Source organism: Lissotriton helveticus, chromosome 12, assembly GCF_964261635.1.
Source record: "Lissotriton helveticus chromosome 12, aLisHel1.1, whole genome shotgun sequence".
In the NCBI taxonomy this organism is placed as follows: Eukaryota; Metazoa; Chordata; class Amphibia; order Caudata; family Salamandridae; genus Lissotriton; species Lissotriton helveticus.
In genome coordinates this window covers 846,228,900-846,244,848 of record NC_136073.1, presented here as the reverse complement: position 1 = coordinate 846,244,848, position 15,949 = coordinate 846,228,900, and the positions used below count along the sequence as shown (strand labels likewise).

The window sequence follows — 15,949 nt, the reverse complement described above, 5'->3', positions numbered from 1 at the left end:
CGATTCCGATTCGGGAAAAAAAACGTCCGTATGATTTGTATCCGGAGCCCTCTCCGTACAAATCGTACCCATCCGTCCGAGTCGCGTAGTACGATCCGTATTCCGTGAATCCGTCCGAATCGTCGCGATCCGTACGTATTGCAAGGCTGAAACAGTGAACCGTATGACTCGTACACATGCCGTACGACTCGTACACATGCCGTACGACCCGACGAGTACGATCCGGACCGGGGTATGAGGATGCGATTCGTACGGTCCACGTCAGGTAAGGGCGAGTCGTACGGAAAAGCACACACACACACACACACCGTACGGTCCGTACCCCCCATGATCGCAGGGGTACGGTACGTACCCCTGCGATCATGGGGTGCACGCACCGTTCCCCATGTACGATGGGTGTAAGCACCGTACCCCATGTACGATGGGTGTAAGCACCGTACATGGGGTACGGTGCGTACACCCATCGTACATGGGGTACGGTGCGTACCCACCATGATCGCTCCTAGTACGAATCGTACTTCGTCGTAAATACGGGGGGCGTTGCAGGGTACGATTCGTACGGGAAAAATGCTCCGAACGGCTATTCGGAGCGGTTTTTCCAGAATCGGAATCAGCCCCAAAGTGTTGACACGTTTCGGTGGATTAAACATGTAACCACCTTCCTCAGTACAAAAAACTACTTTTTCTCTCCTCTACTATATTTAATCGTCAATCTGGACTGAATTAAATCAAGCATCTGTTTACATCAGGCATGTCAAGACGTGAGCCTGTGCTGTTTTTTCCGAGCTGAGCTAAGCGTGTCCGAAGAAGCCGGTCAGTGCCAACCATAGTCCGCAGGAAGGGGTGGCCCAACAATAGTCTTTTGCCGATCATAGGAAGTCAGGAATACCTTTCTGGAAGTCTACTGTGGTCAGGGGCAAAGTACTCATGGGCTGCCCTTGAGTGAAATCCTGCATTTTCATCTCAGAACCTCGCAATTGCTTTTTTTCTCGGCATCGGTGCTGCCTTGGGCGTCTTATGCTCTTGGCCCTTCGGTTCTGATGGATCTTTATGGTATCTTACCTTCGCCGTCTTCTTTATCGACTCCCTTGCCTTCTCGGTGCAGATTTTTTCGGAGTCCCTTTCTAGGATCTCGACGTCGATTCTTCGTGTGTCGACTCTGCTGGAGCTCCCTGCTCACCCTTGTCGCTAGAGAAACCTAGGTCCCTCATGGAAGGTTTCACTGTGACATTGTGGTGTAGTGAGACTTTCTTTTTTTTTCAGCATGTCCTGAGCGTCTTCGGCAGGAACGCTGCGCAGGCTTCACAGTCCTTGTCCTGATGATCTTCGGGCAGGCAAAGGTTGCACACGTCATGGGGGTCGTGTTGTGCGTATTTGTGGTGGCAGTTGGGGAGGAATTGGAAAGGGGTATTCTCCATGACCCCTTCCTCACCATTTGTGGACCGGAGTGGTCCTCTAGGGTTTGAACTGCTGCTCCGCTCCTGCCTCTTGCTACAATGTCGGTGATCGATCTTTCGGTGATAATCTTTTTGGAGATTTTTTGGGGAAACGAAAAAAACTTTCTTCGGAGCTTCCAGTCTTGCTTTCAGACCCAACGGCGGAATAAAACAATCTGAAGATGGCTACCACGCACGTCGATCTCCAGGATACCGTCGGACGTCACACAGGGGACGTACCTGGCACCAAATGATGGTCGACAGGGACCAAAACAAAAAAACAAAGACAATTCCGGACCCAACCAATAGATGGGCGGAATGATGCACAGCATGTGAATCCAGAAAAGGATTCAGGCTGCAAAACCGGAGTTGTGCTTGGGAGAGAAGGCGCTCATCAGCAGCTGATGGGCAAGTTTGTACCTCTTGTTGAGGGTCTTCGGAACCAATGAGATCTGGTATGCCTTCGGCGCCACATCTCAAGGACCCAAGTTCTGCGGTCACAGAGTCTTCTAAGACCAAAATTACCTGCAGGATTCTCAGGTAGCTTCTTCATGCTCAGGGAAGAGGCACAAGTTACACACCTGACAAAGATCGGTGCATGGGAACTTTGCAGGGCAGCGAGGACAGAAGTAGTAGGGTGTCCATTCCACCATCGGGTGGACATGGTGTGGAGGCAACGCTGAAGACTAAGACCGCCCGAAAGGCCAAGGTACACGGGGCTGCAGCAGACTCGAGCCGCCACCTGAGGTCGACCTCAGTGAACCAACAAGACAGACAGAACGGTCACAATAAAAACACAATGCAGACGGCAGTGATTGGAAAGAATAAACAATGACTTTGTTGAACCAGATCAGAGGAGCTCATGTCCGAAGCAGACGGCGGAAGAAAACAATCCAACAATGGAGGTGATGACCATGTGCATTACCAGCAAGAGGAGGAGTCACTGTACCTTGTGACTCGAAATGTTATCCAACACTAGATTGCGGGATTATTCTAAGCATGTGTCTCTACAATCACACATGCCTCAACATTGGTGTTTACTTTTCTTTCGCTTACTACAGCTAGATGATTTTGTTAAGTGAGCTGTCTGCCTATTCTGGTGAAACAAAAAGCTGTAGGTGGTTAGTTATTTTTCCTAACACACATTTAAACTGCTTGTAAATAAATAGTACAAATATTTCAATATATATCTTAAGAATTACGAGAACTATTTTTTTTTTAATTCAGAAGTGTGATGCAAACTGATTTAAATAGGCGTAAAATGAATCAGAACAATTTACTTGGTGATGAAATGACACATATTTGCAGAATCGATTTCCAAACATTGTTTGTATACTGTATAGTTTTATCAGTAAAACAGCATGTCAGTGGGAAATGTTGTGGCCATGTCAATGGAAAACATGCTGACTGTAAATGACAGTGTGCTACCACTTAATGCTTTAGTTATGTATTTATTAACAGTGTTAGTTTTTATACATGATTTAAGAAACATTTCTGCCCCCATCCTGATGACCATGATGTTAACTAAGAGGTAAGTCAGGGTTCATGTGCACCCTATATGTGGGCTTGATTCTTATTATACATGGAGCAAACGTTTAGTCTATCAAATTGAGCAAAATAGTTTTTTGTTAAGCAGTCATGCTGAACTTGCATGTTTGAAGGTGCTCTCATATGTGGTAATGAAGAAAATGGCAACTCAGTGAATTAAAAGATCTGCCCAGGATCACAATTTGAAGCTAGTTTATGGGTCAAGAGTATTATTTAGGTTGCTTAGATTAATGAAGTTACTACACTCGCAGACCTGGTAAACCTTTTATGATTTTTTTAGGTCTGAAGAGTAAAGTGCTGACGATTCTGAAGACAATTTTATAGTACAAGCTGCAAATGATGCCAGAAAGTATAAGATCTAACCGAGACATAAGGGATAGATCAAACTTGTACTATTCACCTAACACCCATCCCCCCCTTTCTCACTAACACTTGAAGGAAATTCCAAACGTTTTAAACAAATCGTTCCTTTTTAACCTTGTATGGTAAACTTGACTGAGGATACAAAAAGAAACCATAGACAAAAATATATTGTTAAATGATAAAGGAGAAAGTGATAAAAACCGCAGGACGACACAATGTGTTGTGCAGGTGAAAGAATGCTCTTTGACAGAGTTGCGAGTTGGTCATCTTTAATGGCATGGAGCCAACACACGCTGTCTTGTCAGATGTCTTGTGGGCAGTGACAGTTGCAACTACCATGCCAGACTTCTATCAACCAGCCACAATAAACACCACATTTATGCACTGCAGTATAAATTAATTTACCTAGATTGAAGACAACTTTTTATGCTGAATCACAATTACTACTGGTAATCCTATTCTCTGTTTTATCTTTAACAGTTTCTTTAGATGCTTGAAAATGCAAGTGTTGTCCTGATGTTGACTGACTGCTCAAAATGATTGATTTACTATAACAAGACTGAATTTTTTAAAAATGATAGGCTTGGTTATCTTCCTAACAAATTGGTCTGCCATTTGTATATGATATATTTTTTAAACATGTTTGCTGCTCCTTTTCACCTGCACTAACAGCACTGCACAAGCCTCACATTATAATGTTCTCTGCAATTACTTGACAAGATACATTTTTATGGATTGTTTCATCAAATGGTGTTACGTTGTGGATCCTTTTTCAAGTTCACTCTAACAAGGTTAAGCAAGGAGAACACGCATGCATGAATTTAATAATATGCCCTGGTTCTTCAGTTCTTGGGCTTACTCTTGCCTGTATTACATAAATAACTTTAAGAGGCCATAGTTTGTCACTTCATAAAAAGAAACAAGGACAAGGAAAATTCTTTGACAAGGAAAAGAAGTACATTTCTTGAGTGATTACTCATGTAGGAACAAAATCAATTAAATAACTGTTAGGGGATGCAGATAGGTGTTCTCTATTTTACAACACCTCAGGTAACACACAGTAATTATATGAAGGTATGAAATAGTGTGAGCCTCCTGTTTCTGAGGTAAGGGAGGTTAACTAGATACACAGATTCAAAAACTGGGAAAAATAAACAAGTTAATCATACAGTAAACTCACTGATAGTGCACACACCAGGATCATACCTTATCACATGTGTCCAATTGAATTGTGACCATCGCCAAGCCCTGGGTGTGAATTTGATAAGGTCATCTGTGGATCCACTACTCCAGACACCTTTTCTTCTTCTCGGCGCTTTAAGCAGGCAGCTTTAGGATTGAGATTTCGTTCTAGGCAGAAACCATGCAAACAAAGGTTAAATGCAATTTGAATCAAACCCTGGCACACATTCACAATGATTATGACAAGTCAATAATTTAAATTTCAAGGCAAATACATAGAAAATATGAGTAATTTAATGATTTTCTTGGTGTGACTCCAGCCAACACGTGTTTCGTCGCTCAGGACAAGACACCTGTGACTTCCTCAGGGCTTCAAGTAGATAAAACAGTCTTATGTGCCTTCTGACTTGTTATAATTCCGTCCCAGCCTAACTATGGCTGGGCAAGTTGCAAGTATTCCACGAAAAGCCTTATTCTAGCATATATCAACGATGCTCGATGTGAAGTAGATCTCGTGCCAGTATAAGGGCTGTGTATTAGATCAGCCCTCGACGAGCTGTATTTAGCAGCGTTCAAGCCTATATCCGATCCCGGCACCTCAGTATGGCCGCAGTCTTGAAGGTTAAATGCAAGTGACATATCAAAATGCGTAGAGGAGAAATGTACAACCAATTGTGATTCAAGGGCAAAATATTACTTGCAAATGATCAGCAGATATACAACAGGTTTAAGGCTGCCATTCATTCTGCAAGGCCACAAGCAGTACTTCACAAAATTATGCTAAACGAATAATGTGCAAATAATAACAGGTTAAGTTTAACACAGGTTTCATTAGTGTCTCAAAAGAGCGCTTACTCTGAGACCAGACTGGCGAGCGACAGAGTCCACTAGAACTTGTGTTTTGTGGATAATATGGTGGTTTATTTAATGCCAGGCTGGCAATGCCCATCTGGGACTTTCCAGGCATCTTATGAGCCCCCCGCTCCCTCCGAAAGAGGATAACTCATGTCTCACATTTTCTTGTTTGTGACTGCCATTCCATGGGGAATTCACCTTCAAGTCTTTAGTCATTCCCCATCTACCTGATCCAGCCTAAATTGGACTCGGAAAGGACACCATGCCATTCAATAGAGTCCGTCCCGGCATCTGGAATATTACTCTCCAAGTTAAGAGGGGCTGTAAAACATTTAAAGATGTAGCCTTCCTGAATGGCCGGGACTGACCACCAGAAAAAATAATTGCTGGTGTACTCAGTGACTACTTAAACATTTGACTCAACACGTCACCAAAGAGGACTTGTACACCTGTGCAAGGCTGAAGACATTAGAAAAAGTTTTAAACAAACAAATGTTCAGTACGTTAGCACATGACTTTGCAATCATCAGCTAGGAAAATAAATCACAGTGAATTTGCTGCTATACGCCTAAACCTTTTGTCAAATGTATAACAAGTCTTAATTCTTCACAATGTTCATGCATTTAAAAAAAATGTAATACTATCCTGTTAATGAGCCCCATTTTTACCATTTATATCAGCAGTAAAACAAAAGAATTGGGGAAATGAAATGTGAAATCAGCTCCCTAAAATGACATTCATATATACCAGCAGTTAACACTGCAACAGTGACCCAGGTTAAAAATACCACAATTGAACAACTTAAATGCCCTCGTAAATGATCTTTCTGACAGATACACGGTCTAACTCCCAATTGGTCACCTTTTGAATCACTATATGAACAAGGCTGGGCCTGGAATTATTTCGTGCAACAGCTTGTGTGTGCTGGCAGGTGGCACTATTGGATGATTTAGAGGTTCTCTCCCAGATTATAGGTGCCATCCATGAATGACAGCGAGTACCTTCTGTGCCTTCAGACGTGGAGCGAGTGACCAATTAAAGGACAGTGTGCTCAAGCTATATTGAAAACTTAAAACCCAAAGGAAGGCCACTCTGCAAAATAGGGAAGAGGACGGGTGGTGAGGAACCTGTAGAAGTATCCCCCGCAAAAAGTGCTTAAATGAAGGATCAAGCTGGGGAAGCTGCTCCTCATCTTTAAAGGGATGTAGTAGAGAGCAAAAAGCTAGTGTTATGGACTTCCGCACATGAGAGGGCAAAACCTCCTTTAAGAAAAAGGATGCCTTAGCCCAAAGAGCTAATATGTCTACATAGAAGGTAGTATACAGCAGATGCACAGACAAAGATGGCAGCTAACTCATGCAACACGTCAAAGTAATCACAGTCATTACTCAAAAGGAGTCCACAACACAAATTATGGACCCACTGCGGCATAATGAATCTCTCAAGTCAGATATGTGTAAGCATTACAACAGGTGAGTTAAATAAAGAGGGATGCTCATCAGAAAGCCTTGCTGGGCAATGGATAATACAAAAGCAAATCCAACAAATTAGTTTGAAGAGGGTCAATACTTTGGCCCTCACATTAGACTCTGTCCAATAGCCATAATAGACTGACAGAGGAAGGGCAGCAATCCACCAGAATCACATCTATCCCCATCAATAGGGCATTGAATCCACTTAACTCGTTCTGCTCAATCTGCATGCATGGAGGAGTAGATTGTGGAGTTCTGATGTAGAACGTTTCCCTGTTGCTGGAACAAATTCAGAAAATCAGAAGTCAAAGTCTCCCAGCCCAAAATGGGGTTATTCATATGAACTGAGCCTCACCCAGCAATCAGCAGTGGAGGCAAAAATGCATAGAACGGGTCAAAGTCCCACCAAAGTTAAACAAGTCTCCCAGAGAGTCCCAGGAGGAACATTTAGGGTGCAATAGGTTTGACATTGAGCGTGGTCTGCTGTAGCTAGAAGATATAGTCAAATCATGCCCCACTAGATGCAGACGACACTACGGGTTGGGAAGAAAAATGCTACTTACCAGTATGCATCTGTTCTTGGCATATGAGCTGCAGATTCACACACTATGCATAGATCGCCATCTGGTTTTGGGCCCAGATGTTTGCAGTTTATTGTCTTGGAACAAGTCTTCAGAAGTCACAAGATAGGTGACTCCTCCTCTAGACAGTAGTGTGCATGGGCATCGACTCCATCTTCAGATTGTTTTTCGCCAAGAAGGTAAATGATGGAATTTTGTGACAAACAGAGAGATGTCCTTGTATGTTGTAACTAATTAAGATAATACTGGAACAGATAAAGGTAGTCGAGGAGGTGGGGGGCGTGTGTGAATCTGCAGCTCTACATGCTAAGAACAGATGTATACTGGTAAGTAGCATTTTCTGTTCAAGGCATATGAGCTGCAGATCACACACTATGAATAGATTGCATAGCAGTACTGTCCCTTAGCGGCAACCACCAGTATCTGTTGCAGTACTCTGAAATAGTGTTTTGAGTACAGCCTGGCCCACACTAGCTTGTTATTTTGCTTGCACATCTACACAATAGTGTTTTGTGAATGTGTGCGGTGTAGCCCATGTAGCTGCTTTGCAGATATCATCCAAGGGAATGTTCCCTAAAAATGCCATGGAAGCCCCTATTTTACGGGCAGAATGGTGCTTTAGGGGGAATAGAAAGTGTACGTTTTGCTTTGTGATAGCAAATTTGTATACATTTGACAATCCACCTTGCAATTCCAGACTTTGATATGGGATTGCCTTTATGTGGTGGTGAGAAGGATACAAAGCGGTTTTGTTTTTTGCGAAAAGGTTTTGTTCTGTCAATATAGTAAAGAAGTGCTCTTTTTACGTCTAGTGTATGAGAGTTATTTCTGCTACTGTTTGTGGTTGCGAGAAGAAGACTGGCAACTCTACAGATTGGTTGAGATGGAAGGGAGAAATAACTTAAGGAATTTGGGATTTGTTTTGAGAACCACGTTGTTATGATGGAGTTGTTAAAATGTTTCGCGAATAGTTAGTGTCTGTAGCTCAGTGACTCTTCTGAGAGATGTGATGGCCACAAGGAAAGGGACTTTCCATGTAAAATTGAAGTTCACATTTATGTAGAAGTTCGAATGGAGGACCCATGAATCTAGTGAGGACGATGTTTAGATTCCACACTGAAGAGGATGGTATCCTAGGAGGAATTTATCTTTTTGAGGACTTCCATAAATGCTTAAATGGCAGGTACCATGAACAATGACAAATGTTGTCTATTTTGCAGGTAAGCTGCTATGGCAGCGAGATGTAATCTAATTGATGTGTATGCTAGATTACATCTTTGAAGATGCAGCAGGTAAAATATGATGTGTTGAATGGACACATCTAGAGGATTGATTGTGTTATTGGTACAGTATATCACACATCTTTTCCACTTGGCTGCATAGCAGGCTCTAGTGGTGAGGCGCCTAGTCTCTTTGATAACGTTCATACAATCAGGTGGAAGATTGAGGTAAACAAATTCTAGGACTTTAGGAGCCAGATCGCTAGTTTGAGCTGTGCTGGATCTGGATGTCTGATCTCTCCATGGTTCTGTGTTAAGAGTTGTGGGAAAGAGGTGTAGTTTTTGGTGCAGGACTACTGATAGTTCCAGGAATGTTGTGTACAATGGCTGTGTGGCCCATGTTGGAGCAACTAGGATCAGTGTTAGTGACTGCTATTGCAGTTTGCGTACCACTAATGGAATGAGTGGGAGAAGCGAAAAAGCGTACACAAATCTGCCTGACCAATTCATCCATATCGCATTGCCTTTGGACAATGGGTGTAGATATCTGGCAGCAAAGCTTGGGCATTTTGTGTTTGAATGTGTGGCGAAGATCTGTCTCTGGATGCCCCCACATTTGGAAAAACAGTTGAAGGACTTGTGGATGAAGTTCCCACTCGTGAATCTGTTGTGTCTGACGACTTAACAGATCTCCCATCTGATTCTGTATTCCTGGAAGATGTTGGGCTAAAAGAAATATGCTTTGAGGAATAGCCCACCTCCATAAGCTCTGTGCTAGTTGAGAGAGCTGCAGAGAGTTCGTCCCCCCTTGTTTTTGTAGATAATACATCGCTGTTATATTGTCCATCCGGGCTAAGACAGCTTTGCCTGATATGTGTTTCTGGAATAATTTTAATGCCAGAATGATTGCCAGTAGCTCCAAATGATTGATGTGGAGTAGCTTTTGCTGAGGCGTCCATTTGCCCTGTATGGTGTGATGTGGTAGATCAGCTCCCCAGCCAGTGAGCGATGCGTCTGCTGTTGCACGATTTGTGGAACCGGCTCTAGGAACGGTCGCCCTTTGGAAAGGTTTTGGGTGTTCCACCATTGCAGAGAGCGATGTGTGTGGCCATCCACCAACACTAAATCTGCTAGCTGACCTAGAGCTTGGTTCCACTGACGTGCTAAGCATTCCTGTAAGAGGCGCATTTGGAGTCTTGCATGAGGTACTATGAATATACAAGAGGCCATCATCCCTATTAGTTGCATAAACACTCAAGCTGGAAGTGAGTGCTGCAGTTGGAATTTTGTTATAAGGGCTTGCATGCTTGCTATCCTGGCTGGATTAGAATATGCAAGGCCTTTTGAGGTGTCTATTGTGGCACCTAGATATTGTTGGATGTGAGACTTTGCAAGGTTTATTGTAAACCTTAAGTTGTGAAATAGTTGGAGTGTGGTGTGTGTGTGTGTGTGTGTGTGTGTGTGTGTGTGTGATTTACACACTGGGTATGCGACTTGGCTTTCATGAGCCAGTCGTCCAAGTATGGGAAGACGTGAATTTGTTGTCTTCTTAAGTGGGCTGCTACCACTGCTAGACATTTTGTGAATACTCTGGGTGCTGTAGTGACTCTGAATGGGAGAACCTTGAACTGGTAATGCTGACCGTCTACTACAAATCGAAGATATTTCCTGTGAGCAGGGTGAATGGGAATGTGGAAGTAGGTGTCCTTGAGAACTAAAGTGGCAAGGAAATCGCCTTCTTTGAGTAGAGGAAGGACCTATTGAAGAGTGACCATATGAAAATGGTCTGATTGAATGTATAGGTTTAATGGTCTGAGGTCCAAGATGGGCCTCCGGGTTCCATCCTTTTTTGGAATCAGAAAATACAGGGAGTAAACCCCTGTGTTTTGATGATGCAGGGGAACTGGTTCTATTGCATGTTTTTGTAGGAGGGAAAGTACCTCTTGTTTTAGAACCGTTAAATGCTCTGTTGACATTGGACGCTGTTTGGGTGGTATGTTTGGGGGAGTTGAAGTGAGCTCCAGGAAATAACCGGATTGGATGATTTGTATCACCCACCTGTTTGTGGTAATGGTGTTCCAGACAGGTAGGAACTGTACCAATCTTCCCCCGACCGGAGTATAATGGTCCGGGGGGAGTGACGGGAAGTCATTGTTTGGAGGTGGAGGCAGTGCGAGTATTGGTAGTTTTGCCTCTACCTTTGTTATCGCCCCTGTAGTCTCCTCTGTAATAACCTCTGGTAGAGGAGGTCTGTGTGTGACTCTTATAAGCGGTGGAGTATTTATCAGTGGTAAAGCCTCTAGAGGCGCCCCTATCAGAGGAGCGACGAAAAGAACTTCTGGGAGCTTGTGATTGCAAAGCTCCCACTGATTTGGCAGTATCTGTATTTTTTAAAATCTTTTCTAAAGATGAATCTACAGTAGGCCCAAATGTTCCTGTTCAAAGGGGTGGTTTAGTATGATAGTCTGAACCTCGAGTTTGAACCTTGAAATCCATAGCCAGGCATGTCTGCGCAAAAGAACACTGGTATTAATAGCTCGGGAGGCTGTGTCTGCAGCATCTAGAGCACATGGAATGGAGGTTTTGGTTATAAGTTTCCCTTCCTGGATGAGATCATTGGCCCTTGTTTTATATTGATCTGGAAGGTGTTGTAGTAGGGTCTCTAGTTTATCATAGTGCGCCCTATCGTACCTAGCCAGTAAGGCCTTTGTGTTGGCAATTATCCATATGTTGGCTGCTTGGGACGCTGTTCTTTTACCAGATGCGTCCAACAGTTTTGACTCCTTATCAGGAGGTGGAGCATCGCCTGAGGTCTGGGAGTTAGCCCTTTTCCTGGCATTGGAGACCACCAAGAAATCTGGCCTTTAATGTTAACAGGGTCAGTTGGGGCAGACTTGTATTTCTTTTCCACTCTGGGGTTAATGACTCTAGCCCTTACAGCATCTTTAAAGACTTCAGGAGCATGTTTAAATACCCCTTTTAACATTAAGAGAATGGAAGTGGACCTTTGAGATGGTGCAAAAGTGTCCATGAGGAAATCTTCTTCTATAGGGTCTGTGTGTAAATTTACACCGTGGCATTCTGCAGCCCTGTGTATAAGCTGAGTGAATCCTATAGTGTCCTCTGGAGGGAATAGTCTAGATGGGTAGACATCCTCTTGTGGTGTATTAGGAACATTTGGTGTGTCATAATTTTCCCGTGGGTCCTTTGGGATATAAGGATGACTAGGTTCCCCTAAAGGTTCATCATTCCCTTCGTCCCCAGAGGTGTCATCATCCCGAGGTGGAGGAGATTGTGAGGGTACTGGAGATGGGATAGGAGAGATGTGGTGTCGAGGAGGGGGTGAAGAAGGAATCCTTAAAGGAGAAGTGGCAATGTCACTTTTCTTTAAAGGAAGTGGAGGTGGTGCAGGTTTGTCCATTTTCCTTTTCTTGGAAGGACAAATTCTAAGATGACCTGTTTCTGGGTCTATTTCAAGAGTTGTTTTTGGTTGGATCAGGTCGAAAAAGCTCCTCCTCTGGAGTGTATTGCCTCGGTGCCGATTTTTACAGGTCCGACTGTGTGGCACAAGTTTTGGAGTTGTTTTATGCTCCTTAGGTTTGGAATCAGAAAGTTTTCTTGGGTTCCGAAGGTTTAATTGGGGTCTTTGGAACCGGTTGTTTGGTTCCAATGATTTTTTCGGAGCCGGAGGTTCATTGCCAGTGTTCTTCGTAACCAGTTGTTTCCTTGGTTCTAATGATTTTTTCGGATCCTAAGGTTCAGTCTCAGTGGATTTCGGTACTGAGTGCGCCGATGTGGAACCAGGCTTCGGTGCAGATGAAGATAATGGTTTCTCTTTTGGTTTGTCCTTTGTTGTCGGTGCCGGGGATGGGGTTTTGGTACCGGCAGCAGGCTGGCTAGATCCCGAGTGACCTGAAGGCTTATGTGTTGACTTCTTTGCCAGGCCTGAAGGCGGGTGTGGGAAGTTTTGTCCCAGTGTGCACCTAGGCCCGAATGTGAAGGTGGTACCGAAGCCTTTTTATGGATGGGTGGGGGAGGGGGTCGACGTTAGTACTTACAACCAGCTGCCCTGGTTTGATGTCTAATACGTCGGAGTCGTCTGCTTCTGAGGCGCTAAAGTTGCCCTCTTCGATCTGCTCCTGCTCCAGTACATTGATGCCTTCTTCGAAGATTTCATCCGGTATCGATGTTGATGATCGAGCCATGCTTCTTTGAGCCAGACGATCCCGTATTGTAAACTCTGCCTCCTATACACTCCGGATGACCAGTGGAGGGAGAACTAAAGTAGCTTGGTGGCAGATGGCATAAAGGAGGAGTGCTGCATCTGTTGGTGTCCACAGCATTGCAACCATCTCACCCTATGATCCATGAAGGTGTTGGGTCGGTTTCTGGAGAAGATGAGAGCACTGCCTGTCGGTCGGTCAAGTCCTAAGAATAGTCCTGGAACATCTGGAACCAATGTGGTGAATCAGTAACCCCACTGAGTGGGCGTTTGCCCAGCTATCTTAAAGTTCTAAGAGTCATCTTTCTTTTGGAAGAGCTTGGAGCCATCAAATGGCATGTCTTTCAAGGATGCCTAAACATCTCCGGAAATTCTGGTGGCACGCATCCAAGAGTGGTGTCGATCAACATTGGTGCTCATGTACGGCCAACATTCTGTGATATCCAGATGAGCACTCAAGATATATATGGCTGTGTCTTAACCATGGCAATTTATGAGCCTTGATCCTTCATGAGCTTTCAGTAGCATTCAATACGATCTCCTATGACTTACTCCTTTAACACCTTTTGATAGTTGGCATGTTATGTTCACTTCCTTGACATTCAGATATCTTAGTTGACCCAGTATATTCAGAGTTAGTGAAACTGTAGAGGATCCATTACTTCTGAAAATGTGTATACCTTCCTCCTATTTCCAGAATCTTTATAGTCCGCTGTGTTTCCTAAGAGTTTCAGGTAACTTAAATTAAATTAACTTAAATCAACCTACAGTGAACTGGATGGAATATGCTACTTACCAGTATGCATCTGTTCTTGGCATGTAGGGCTGCTGACATTCATATCAGTGCATAGATCGCCGCCTAGTGTTGGGTCCGGATGATTGCACGTTGTTGTCCTGGAAGAGTCTTCGAAGTATCACGAGATAGGTGGCTCCTCCCCTGGACTACAGTGCGCATGGGCATCCTCTCCATTCTCAGATTGTTTTTTGCCATTGTGGCAGAGATGGAGTATGGTACAGTAAAAGATGTCCATGCAAGAAAGTAAGAAAGTAAAAAAGAAATGAATGCTACAGCTGCGACAGGCACCGGGGAGGAGGGCGGGCGATATAAATGTCAGCAGCCCTACATGCCAAGAACAGATGCATACTGGTAAGTAGCATATTCCGTTCGAGGCATGTGGGCTGCTGAATTCATATCTGTGCATAGAATGTATAGCAGTCTCTCCCTTAGCGGTGGTCACCTGTGCCAGCTGCAGCAGTCTGAAAAAGTGTTTTTAGAACAGCCTGTCCTACAGCTGCTTGCTGTTTGGAATGTACATCTACACAATAGTGTTTTGTGAATGTATGTATGGTAGACCATGTGGCTGCTCTACATATTTCCTCTAGAGGAATATTTCCTAGGAAAGCCATGGATGCCCCAAGTTTGCGTGTAGAATGCGCCCTTGGAGGAACAGTTAAAGTGCGTTTTGCTTTTAGATAACATATTTGGATGCACTTAACTATCCATCTGGCTAACCCAGATTTTGAAATGGGGTTGCCTTTGTGTTGTGGTGAGAAGGCAACAAACAACTGTTTAGTTTTTCGAAAATTTTTGTTCTATCAATGTAGTATAGAAGTGCTCTTTTGACATCTAGTGTGTGTAGAGCCCTTTCCGGTACTGACTGTGGATTTGGAAAGGACACTGGCAGTTCTATTGTTTGATTGATATGGAACTGGGATACCACTTTGGGCATGAACTTAGGGTTTGTTCTAAGAACTACCCTATTGGCATGTATTTGGATGAATGACTCTTGAATAGTTAGGGCTTGTAGCTCACTAACTCTTCTAAGTGAAGTAATTGCCACTAGAAATGCCACCTTCCATGTTAAGAACTGTAATTCGCATGAATGCAATGGTTCAAATGGTGGTCCCATTAGTCTGGTTAAGACGATGTTAAGGTTCCAGACAGGTGAAGGTGGGTGTTTTGGGGGGATTATTCTTTTGAGTCCCTCCATAAATGCCTTAATTGCAGGTACTCCGAGCAGCGAAAGATGCTGTCTGTTCTGAAGATAAGCTGCAATGGCAGCTAAGTGTATTCTTATAGATGAATAAGCTAAATTGCAACGATGTAGATGCAAAAGATAGCAAATGATATTTTGCGTGGAAGCATCTAGTGGGTTTATGTCATTGTTATTGCAGTAAATGACAAAACGCTTCCACTTTGCTGCGTAATAAGCTCTGGTCGTAGGTTTTCTTGCCTCCTTGATGTTCATGCAGTCAGGAGGTAAGTTTAGGTACCCAAACTCTCAGACTTCAGGAGCCAGATTGCAAGGTTCAGTTGTTGCGGATCTGGGTGCTGTATGTCACCATGGCTTTGAGTGAGTAGAGTGGGTGTTAGCCGCAGTTTTTGATGAGGCACCACGGTAAGTTCTAGGAACGTTGTGTACCATGGTTGCCTCGCCCATGTTGGAGCAACCAGAATTAGTGTCAGTGAATGCTGGCGTAGTTTGCGTGCCACTAGCGGTATTAACGGTGCTGGGGGAAAAGCGTACACAAATCTGCCTGACCAGTTCATCCATATCGCATTGCCCTGCGACTGCGGATGTGGAAACCTGGCGGCAAAGTACTGGCATTTTGCGTTTTCCTTTGTGGCGAACAGGTCTATTTTTGGTTGTCCCCATTGTTGGAAGTATGGTTGGAGCACTGTGGGATGAATCTCCCACTCGTGTAGCCGTTGGCTGTGTCTGCTGAGCAGATCCGCTACTTGGTTGTCTTTGCCTGGGAGGGGCTCTGCCATGAGAAAAATGTTTCTTTGGATGGCCCACTTCCACATGGTTTGTGCCAGATGTGATAGCTGTGGAGAGTGTGTTCCTCCCTGTTTTTGTATGTAGTACATTGCTGTCATGTTGTCTGTGCGGATCAACACAGCTTTGTTGCATAAATGTACTTTGAACGCTTTCATTGCCTGAAAAATTGCCATAATTTCAAGCAGGTTGATGTGCATTTTCTTTTGTTGTGTTGTCCATAGGCCCTGCACTGTGTAATGAAGGACATGGGCTCCCCATCCTATGAGAGATGCGTCTGTTGTTAACAC

The 15,949-nt window shown here is 43.9% G+C and overlaps 1 protein-coding gene across 6 annotated transcripts in view; it reads right to left on the bottom strand.

Annotated features, from left to right (window-relative positions):
• The window catches only part of TCF3 (transcription factor 3), a 620,473-nt gene that overhangs the window by 25,301 nt on the left and 579,223 nt on the right, over positions 1–15,949 (bottom strand). For all 6 annotated transcript variants that reach the window (XM_078670855.1, XM_078670856.1, XM_078670859.1 and 3 more), the window contains one exon: positions 4,554–4,697. In XM_078670855.1, the coding sequence (XP_078526981.1) occupies positions 4,558–4,697 (140 nt within the window). In that variant the 3' untranslated portion in view covers positions 4,554–4,557. The remainder of the gene's footprint in view (positions 1–4,553; positions 4,698–15,949) is intronic.